The sequence below is a fragment of the Macadamia integrifolia genome, chromosome 2 (assembly GCF_013358625.1).
Source record: "Macadamia integrifolia cultivar HAES 741 chromosome 2, SCU_Mint_v3, whole genome shotgun sequence".
Lineage (NCBI taxonomy): Eukaryota > Viridiplantae > Streptophyta > Magnoliopsida > Proteales > Proteaceae > Macadamia > Macadamia integrifolia.
This window is the reverse complement of record NC_056558.1, coordinates 15,917,373-15,928,091: the sequence shown is the minus strand read 5'-3', so window position 1 is coordinate 15,928,091 and position 10,719 is coordinate 15,917,373. Positions and strand designations below refer to the sequence as shown.

The window sequence follows — 10,719 nt, the reverse complement described above, 5'->3', positions numbered from 1 at the left end:
AGATAGGAGATAAAACACTAGGAAGAGCTTAAAAAAGTCATAGATTGTCAAATCCATTGCGACGGAAAGAGAGAAACCCAGTTGAGTTGGTTGAAGATATGCGATCAAACCTAGAGCTTAAAGCTTTTTCTTCTTTAAATATCAAAAGAGGTCTGGTCCTGTGAGTTTGGTACTCCGGTGTGGAGGCTTGTTGAGTTGGTTCTTCCTTCACAATCTCTCTCTCTCTCTCTCTCTCTCTCTCTCTCTCTCTCTCTCTCTCGGCCTGAAAGTTCGATCTCTGCAAGCAAAAGCTCAGATCTCGGTCGACCTCTCTCTCGACTCTCTCTCTCTCTCTCTCTCTCTCTCTCTCTCTCTCTCTCTCTCTCTCTGCTTTTATAGTCTAGTTTTAATCTTACTTTTTGTTGCTTTTGTGGGTAGAGCGAGCTCTTCCTCTTGTTTTTATTCTCTTTTAATAATATATCTGAAACTCTTTATTATGGCCTTTATAGGGTGGCATGAAGAAGAATCCAAAGAGGTCGAGGCGAACTCGTTGGAATCACAAGTCTTAGGTAGGGAGAGAAGGATATACAGAGAGAATGAAATGGTATACATGTAAAGAGAGGGGTATTTTTGAGATAATAAGATAAGAGTGTTTTACTCATAAGGTCTAAAGTGTCATTTCATAGCATCACTTAACAGAGACTGACGATAGGGGTTGTGAGTCTAATTTGGTGAAAGAGAGAGGATGTTCCTATAATACTGGCATTCTTGAGGGGGTGATGCTGTAAATTACCCTTATAACTTTTGTCCGCGAAGTACTCGGTAGTCATTGCCTATCTTTGGTTAGAATGGTTACTATCCTCTATTCTGAATCTCATTTCTCATGCTTAGCATTAGGGGCTTAAGATGGGTCGATTGAGAATCTGTTGCAGGAGGAGATAGGTTAAATTATGTTGCTAAATTACCTTAGTAGACACTTTATTACAATGCCACATCATTTTGTGGAGGGTTAAAAAGTCTTGTTTAGGGTTTAAAGTATCCGTTTGTATCGTATCGTACCATATCAGTCAATACATATCTGTATCGGCCATTATCGATATGATACGGACAGATACGATACATATCGATACGCACTGATACACTATCGATACGATACACACTGATACATACTGATACTCTATGGAAAATTCAAAATCAAAGTGAAATATATTTTTTGGTATGTATCGATATGTATCAGTGCGTATCAATATGTATTGATAGATTCACATCGATACAGTACGAAAAGTACCGATACGATCATAAAATGACCAAGATGGGTCATTTTTCAGAAATACACAATTTTTTGAGGTGTTTTTGTTCCAAAATTGCTACCAACCATTTTTCTCTCTAACTAAGGTAGAAATCAAGATTGAGAACAAGGATTTTACATTCATGGGACAACTACAAACCTTGGATTCTTAGTGCGATACTCTCAATTTAGTATTTATGCATAATACATGTTATAAATATATTTTTTTAACTATTTTTTATGCGAAAGTGTATAAAAAAGCATTTTCTATTCATTTATGTGTGTATATTTAGCGTATCTCCGATACGATACAATACCCTCCGATACGTATCTTAATTTTGGCCGATCGATACAATGACCGATACCGATACTTTAATCCTTGGTCTTGTTACAAAGTCTATTTGCAATCAGATCGCACCCTATAAAATATAAATACATATTATTTTTTGCTTTTTTTTTAGATATGCAAAATCCATGCACCAATGGGAAGGATCCGGAACCCCTATAGTGCGGGGTGTGCTCTACGATCTATAGCACAGTAGGATAGTGTACACGTGGTAGATAATTTCCAATCGGAAATGGAAATGGAATCCTAGAGAATGTTTTGATTAACGAAAACAAAACAGAATAGTGTGATTTGGTAGCTTGTGAGATGTCAAAATCGTCTGCAATGAGGCATTGATGTACAATGAACATCTAACGGCTAATGTGTATAGTCAAGACCTCCCAGCTATTAGATGCTCACTACATCTCACTGCTCACTGCAAACAATTTGAACTTGCTTTTGAGGCACATTTCGTATATTCAATGAATTAAACTTTGTTTGTTTGATTAAAATAAAAATGATGAACATTTGAAAGTAAATGAAAAGCACATTATTGGTATTTTGATTATTGGTAACCGCTGTAAACCAAAAAAATAATAATAACAATCAAAATTTTAATACATAGAGATACAGGGGTTTGTTTCTATTCACACTGGTCACATTTCTCTTCTGTGTCTAACTCCTTCAAGATTTCCGCCAAGCTGTTCGAAGCTCTTTTTAGTAGATTCGAGTCGTCCGACCAATCCCTTGGAGATCCATTGAAGAAAAAACCAGTCAAAATGGTCCAAAATCGCAAGAATTTCATAGTCACCTTGAAAAGAATAGAAAATAAATAAATCACACTGATATGGCCAAATTTACAAAAATGTTTATTAAGAAAAAAAGTACCATAGGGTAAAATGAAACGATAGAGTGCCTGTTGCAGCATGCAGGAGTGCTCTATTTCATTTACTAAAGAAAATAAATAAATGAATAAAAGATTCTACAATCATCAAAGGTCATAAATATCTATTTCTGCTTGTGAATTCCTCTCACCGTTGTTTGATATATACCTTCTCTGCACTATCTGATCAAAACCATCAATCAAGGATTCTCCTTTGATTGTGGGTGTGAGAAAACTTGATAAATAAAAGAAAAAAAAAAAAATTACAAACAGAGCCTTCAGTCCATTTCCCTTAAAAAAATTCAAGGGAATGGGGTGCAAGAGACTTTTCATCAATGGGGGCTAGCCAGGAAGAGTGAGGAAAGAATATTAGGAAAGCTGAGAGAGGGTATAGGAGAGCATTCCCATGCTGATCACATAGGGGGATTTTTTAATTTTTTTGTCAATGCGACAATAGAAGATGATGTTTTGAAAAAATAAAAAACAAATTTATGCCATTCATATTTATGTCTCTTTTAAATCTAAATCTACTGTTCACACTCAAAGTTAACAGTATGATTTTAAAGTGCTAATACACATGCAAAGACCGTACATAAGATATGTGCCAAAAGGGAGGCCCACCCTGCGCTTGGCCATCTCAAGCGCCCATCTAAACCTGTGCAGCTTCGTGGCCGAATAAGTTCCATCATCACCAGCACAAGGTCAGAGGGGTTGACTTGACATTAAAGAAACTAGGAATGAGCTTCTTCTGGTATACTATCATGAGAGTCAATTCTTGGAGACAGGAGTAAGAAGAGCAATAATGTGGAGAGAAGAGGACCACCCCAACCTTCCAGTCACGTACGGCAGATTCAATTTTTAAATCCCTAGCTAATCCAATATAAAATATATGGGAGGAGGTTAGGTATCAAGCGCTATAACCAGCATCTCTCATTAAATGGTTTTTTATTAATTATTTTTTAAGTAATTATAAAAAAAAATTATGGGATTAATACATTTCTCATGACTCTTAAGAACCGTTTCCCATAAAATATATAGCAAATTAATTTTCTTTAATAGGTAAATATAATTCCATTTACTTAGAAAACAATATGATATTCTGCAATACATACATTGATCAACATCATTTTATTTTTATAATACCACATAGATCAGCACAGATCAGCAAGGATATCAAAAGGATAAAGAATGGTCTCAGGATAGTCTAGTGGTGGTAGTTTCGGCATGTGGAGCCGGCACTTAGGGGAGGAGGTCATGGGATCGACCTCTATCGTACGCATTGTGTGAGTGTGTGTGTGTGTATGTGTGTATTTTTCTTATTTATTCTGTACCCACCTGTGGGTTGCCCAAATGATTAGGGCAAACTAGGGATTGTGTGGATTAGGCGCACGGTCTCAGGTACGATTCTTCATCTGTGCATTTGTAATTTAAGTGGAGATCATGGTGGTGGGTTGCTGTGCTAGTCTCCCCGAGGATTAGTCGAGGTGTGTGTAAACTGGCCTGAACACCTTGGTTAACAAAAAAAAAAATGGTCTCATCCATTTCCAACTGCAATGAAGCCATAACATCTGTTGACTGGTCCAATTTATGGTGCACATATATAGCTAGCGAATTATTATGTCACTAGTGTTTGTTATTTTTCCAATAGCAACAAGACATCTATTCTACCATGTGGATAGATGATATATTCATTCTAAGTATTGGGTAGAGACGACGTGGTCTAGACTAGTCACATGTTAAATTTTAAAGTCTAATTCAATCAAATACCACTTTTTGTATTAGCACATATCTTGTGTATGTACATACATGTTTATCAATACTCTACACATTGTTGTACATTCTCCAAAGAGAAACGTGTGGTTTAGGCTATGTTTGGTAGTTAAGAGAAGAAAAGAAAAGAAATGAAAAGAAAAAAGAATCTACAAAAGAAAAGAATATAAATGAAATGAAATGGAAAGAAATAAAAAATTATGTATGTTTAGCTATCAATAGTAGAAAAGAATATAAATGAAATAGAAAAATAAAAAATTATGTATGTTTAGCTATCAATAGTAGAAAATAAAAGAAAAGTTTTCTAGTTTCTTGTGTTTTCGGTAAGACTTTTTTTTCCTTTTAGCACCATGAGAGGAGGAGGAAGTGGGGTAAAGAATGACATTAAAAAGGCTTTTGACACCTTGTCTTGGAATTTTATTTTTCAAGTTCTAATAAAATAATGAATTTTTTGATACCGAGGAGACACCGAACGTTGTCATTTTCATTAAACAAATAAAAATTAGATTATTGAATATAGAGACAAAGCTTCAAAAACAATTATATCAGTGCAATCTTTGAGCCGCATGATTACGAGCAAGTCTGACGTAGAATGCCAATTTATTAAATCTAGGGATAGTTATAGTTAGGGGTGTTAAAAAAGTTCGATTAACCTGAATCAGCCTTAGCCCGTCCTGAGCCCAAACAATGCTTGGGCTGAGATTTCAACCTATAGGGTGGGTTAGGGTTGAGATTTTCAGGCCCAAGGTAAGGTTGGGTTGAGCCTAGGTTGAGGTCTCAACCCAACCTAATCCAACCCAATCACTTACCAACATATACACATATGAAAACTTTGGTCTTTGGCATCTGCTATGCATCAAGATCAAGCAACCAGGTAACCGATAGTATTAGGTTCGACTGGATTGGGTTAAACTCTGCCCAATCAGGGTTGGGTTGGGCCTGGGCTAAGATATCGCAGTCCGACCTAGGGCTGTGTTGGGCTTAGGTTAAGTTAAGAGACCTTAGGGTTGGGCTAACACCCCTAATTACAATGGCCTCTCCTCCAGTTTGCCCTAATGTTGTAATCATCTTCCTAAATCGCTAAACAAAATTTTCCAATCTAAAAATAGGTTCCCAGAGCATCATTTCAGATACAAAAACGCCAAATTCTAACCCAATCACCCCAGTGAGAAGAATCTAAATTTAATTCAAAGGAAGAATCAAAACCATCATTTCTAATGTTCGACCTGCAAAGAAGAAATAACCTGTATAGGATTTCTGCAAATTCAAAATTTGGATTGTTTGGAAATTGGATCCAAGTTCCTATCGTTTGGACTATCGTTGGGAGCAAGTAGCAATACCCATCATGAATGCTCAAGGAGAAGTTGAGAAAGAAAAGCACAATCTACCACAAATTAATTCTTTCAATCTACTACTCTAATCTCTCTCCCAAAAGGCTGCAATCAATGAACCAAATCTCATTTTTCTAAAGTTGTTTCCTTGTACATCTCAGAATTGTAGTTGCAAGAGAAGAGACCATGTAAGCAACAGAGTGTCTCATTTTCCCTCTCAGATTCGCTTTCTCCTACTATGAACTAAGAACAACAAATAAGGATCCCTCAAGCCAGACCGAAACTCTCACCAAGACCTCTTACTCTCAACCGAAATTGAATAGAATGAAACCTGAACTCCTAATCGCCTTCCCTCTTTGTTATCTGAAAACCCACTTTCTTCACTCTCTGTAAAATTTCTCAATCCCTAAAACTCCAAAAAAAATCCCTCCCCTCCAATAAGTTCCCTTCTTTTATAGAGAAGAAAAGGAGACTAGCCATTGATCCTACCATAGTTCCAAGAGTCAAATCGCCCTTCACCTGAGTTCGTCAGGCGGTTAGGCCACTTACAGACACTGTTTCAACAAACAACGAATCGAGAAGCATCTTCATTCTTCCTACTTTCCATTTGCACAAGATTGAGGGTGGTATCAGCGGCTACTCCCTCCTTATTCAGCCATCTCTTCCAAAAAGAGGAAACCTAGGGTGTAAAAAGTCAATCTTACCCGCCACCCTTTCCTCTTTTCTTTCCTTACTTCTCACCCTCTCTCTCTCCATCCTTTTTTTTTTGGTAAGGAAAATTTTCATTGAATAGGGTGTGAGTTACACATGGAGTCAATATTGCCATTGTTGGAAAACCAGGTTTTGTGACCCGAATCGTCCTCTTCAAAACCTAGTGAGTCGGAGCGAGTCATAAAAAACTTGGTGAGTCATGTCAAATTTCCCCATCTCATTTCCATGCTAGTATTTTTCAAGCAATCCAAATAAATAACTAATAAATAAATTAAATGAGACAATATAGAATAAAAGTGTTTGTTTTTCAAAAAATTTATGAAACCCATCATTCATTGTCTCTTGGTTGAAAGTGATAAAATCCGATTTGAAGATGTCATGGTTATAAATCATGTTTTTTTAATTAAAATTTAGATGTATATAATCAATAGTCAATAGACTTAATACAGAAGACGTCGACCATTGGATATTTAACATCATTAGAATATATTGTAGTTCAAAATTATTCAGAAGTGTTGACTCAAAATTTTGACAAGAATCGACTGTTTTGCCATGACTCGGGAAAAACAAACAAGTCTTGAATGAATCGGTATGATTTGATCACGGTCTTGTCATTTTTTAATAGAGGGTGAGTTTCTATGACTCCTGATTAGGTTTCTAATCATTTGACCAAACTCGGCCTAGTTTTCCTAGTCAAAATCTGGTTTGCCAACAATGAATATTATAAATATGGACAAGCCATGGAGTGGATGTAGGTCAGTTTGTCATATACCCCAATGACAATGCCTTCCGAGCCAAGGAATCAACAACCATATTGGTATTCCTCGGAACATAAGTGAAAGAACAACTCCTAAAGTAGATAGAGATATGCTGAATATCCTGCACAATAGGGAGCACATCTACTAGAGGAGGGGGGCCTTGGTTGAGGAGCATAGAAATCAATCCCTTACAATCAGATTCAACTGAAATGTAATCCACAACCTCTCCCAGAGCATGTAATAGACCAATGCGAACAACAAGAGCCTCCCCTTGGAGGATATCTGTGAATTGCATGGGATTAGATATAGCAGAGGCCAGCTTGGATGCAGAGTTTCTAATAATAAAGCCAATGCCTCCCTTTTTTCCATCATGAGAAAGAGATGCATTGCAATTCAATTTGAAGTGTCCTTGTTGGGGAGGTATCCACCTTGACGGTACAACATCGATCGAATCTCCAATCTGATCAATTTGAGGTGACAAATGTGAAGACTGCCAAAACTCTTCAAATGCACAGGTTGCCCATTTATAGACATCAATGGGAGAGAGATTAGACTGATTATATAGGGATTCATTGCGAGTCCGCCATATACACCAGCAAAGAAATGAAACAAGATTGGCAATTGATCGACCATTCAACCTATCTTTAGATTGGATCTTCGCACAAGAAAAGAGCCAAATGGGGAGTGTCAAGGATCTCTCTCTCATCTCAATCTCGCTCCCTTACAGGTGAAATACCCCTTCCCCCTTTCTTATCTTGCCTTTTCAGCATGAGAATCGCCAAACCCCTTTATTATTATTTTTTTCTTCTCTTTCATGTGAGGGAAAGTGAGTGGGTGAGTCTCACAGTCTCACCTCCTATAATATTATATGGGAGAGGTATAGGAAAGCATATATATATATATATAAACCAGGTGGACCTCTAGATTCCTAAGCACAGGAGACAACAAATTGGTCTCGCACGTCTAATCTTAAGCACTAGACGCGCCAAGCTTTCTCCCCCCTCTATTGCCTCTTCTTCTTCATCGACCATTGCACCATCTCGTTATCTAGATCTCTCGTTCTAGCCCCAAAGAAACCAATTGAATCTTTTGAAGATCACAATGGCGATGCATCTTTCCCTATCCAAGCTTTTCGGTAACACGAGGCAAATAAGAAGCTACAGGATTATTCGCAGGGCAAGGCTCTGTGACGTCTTCATTAACCACCGAGGGGTTGACACCAAGCGCAACATTGCTGCGTTGCTTTACGATCGTTTTGCCCACCTTGAGCTCCATCCTTTCTTGGACTTCCATAGTATGAGGCCCGGCGACGATATCTTCTACAACATTGAAACTGCCATACGAGACTGTAAGGTTGGGTTGGTCATCTTCTCTCCAAACTATTGCTCTTCTTACTTCTGTCTCCATGAGCTGGCTCTAATGACAGAATACCAGAAGAAGATCATTCCCATCTTCTACGATGTCAACCCCTCTGATCTTGTGCTTGCTGATGGAGGAAGCTATCCGGCCAAGGAGCTGCACAGGTATAGATTGGCGCTTGAGCTGGCCAAGCGCAGGGTGGGCTTCCCTTTTGATTCCAGCAACGGGTAAGGACCCAATATATTAAACTTGTGTTCTGTTCTCTCACCCCCTTATCTGAGTGATTCCCTTTTCTTTTTTTTTTTTCAAGTTTTAAAAGTTTTCAATTTCCCGATATTTTAAACCATTTTGACGATTGTTTTCTCCAACGGGTTTTCAAGGGATTGGTCGGATCTGCTGAAAAGAGTTTCGGACGGCGTCGTGGAGATCTTGATGGAGTTGGATGCAGAAGGAAAAAGGTCCCGACATCAATAGAAACAGAAATCTCCACGTGCAACAAATTTGTTTGTTATAGAAGTGATGATCTTTCATGTATTTTCAAATGTTCATCATTTTCATTTTGATTAAACAAATAAAAATAGATTATTAAATAAAGGCCAAGCTTCAGAAACAATTATATCAGTGTGAAAACTGAAAGCTGGAGAAGAGTATATGCACTCTGATGAGGAGTCCGGATCAAGTCCTCGTACGAGAAGTGTACAATGTCTGATCTACACTTGGATTTAATTAACGAAATAAAAATAGATTATTTAATATAGGAAGAGCTTTAGAAACAATTATATCAGTATAAAAACTGGAGAAGAGTATATGCACTCTAATGAGGAGTTTGGATCAGGTCCTCGTATGAGAAACATTCTCGCACAGTGTCTGATCAACACCTGGAATCCATTCATTCTCTCAGCCTATTGTAAGAAGAAAGAGATTGGGTGGATTCCAAGTGTAGATTAGACACCGTATGAGAATGATTCTTGTACGAGGACTTGATCCAAACTCTCTAATGAGTACTTGGAAATCAGAGCATTATGAGCTAATAAGTGATCTGTGAGCCACATGATTACAAGCAAGTTAGACACAGAAAACAAAGAAATGCCAATTTATTACATCTAGGATGGCCTCCTCTATAGTTTACCCAATGTTATAAGCATCTCCCATAGAACTAATTATTACATTGTACCCCTTACTTTTGATGGGGATAAATCAAAAGATGAAAAAAGGCACTTATACCCTTTGCACTAAAACACCTGAATACCCCATTTCCAACTTCAATCTCTTCCCCGTATATCAGACCCCTCATCTTCTGGTTTTTCTACCAACATATGCAACTGACGAAGGGGAGAGTTGCAGCGGGGGAAAGTTCCCAAAGGGGGCTTGGAGAGAGAGAGAGAGAGAGAGAGAGAGAGAGAGAGAGAGAGAGAGAGAGAGAGAGAGAGAGAGATTTAGCAATCTAAATCCTAATTCCTAATCTTTCCAAATCCTAATCTAAAGCCCTCAATCAATTTAGCAAAAAATCCCTAATCTTCCTAAATCCTAAAAAATCTTTCCAATCTAAAAATAGGTTTTCAGAGCATGAATTCAAATACAAAAACACCAAACTTTAACCCCATCCCCCAATTGAGAAGAATCTAAATTTAATCCAAAGGAAGAATCAACTAGACTTTCCTTTGCCTTATTCCCAAGATTGAGCGGGCTGATCATGTTTCCTCCTTTCGCCCCATCTCTCTTGCTAACACCCTTTACAAGTTTATTGTAAAAATCATTGCTAATAGGCTTAAGGCGGTTATTGATGATCTAGTGAGCTATAATCAGGTAGCTTTGATCCCTAGAAGGAACATTGCAGACAATATCCTTCTTTATCATGAAATTATTAGAGGCTTTGGTAGGAAAAATTATCATCCTTCTATTCTCCTTAAGTTGGACATTCATAAGGCCTTTGAATTCAATCAGATGGGACTATATTTATTAGATCCTTGAGAGAATGGAATTTCCTCCTAATTTCATTAATTAGATTCGTTGTTGCATCTCTTCCCCTCTCTTTTCTATTCTTGTTAATGAGTCCCCTCATGGATTCTTTAACTCTAAAGTTGGTATTCGTCAGGGATGCCCCATCTCTCCCTTGATTTTCTCCATTGCGATGGAAGGTCTCTCAAAATCCTTGCATCTAAAACTGAGGATGATTCCATTCAACCCATCTTAAAGTGTAAGGCTTTGAAGATCACCCATCTCTCCTTTGCTGATGACCTTATGATTTTTTCAAGGGCAAACCTTCAATCAGTGACTAGCATCTCTGAAGCCCTTTGCTCATTTTCTGCAATGTC

The 10,719-nt window shown here is 37.7% G+C and overlaps 1 protein-coding gene across 1 annotated transcript; it reads left to right on the top strand.

Moving 5' to 3' along the window:
* Window positions 1-8,146: 8,146 nt before the first annotated feature.
* Window positions 8,147-8,635, top strand: LOC122063895 (TIR-only protein-like). Its single transcript, XM_042627585.1, has one exon. The coding sequence runs from the start codon at window positions 8,147-8,149 to the stop codon at window positions 8,633-8,635; it is 489 nt and encodes a 162-aa protein (XP_042483519.1).
* Window positions 8,636-10,719: the final 2,084 nt, after the last annotated feature.

Bases quoted from the DNA above. Each gene is read 5' to 3' on its own strand.
- LOC122063895 (XM_042627585.1), top strand. From the start codon at position 8,147: ATGGCGATGCATCTTTCCCTATCCAAGCTTTTCGGTAACACGAGGCAA.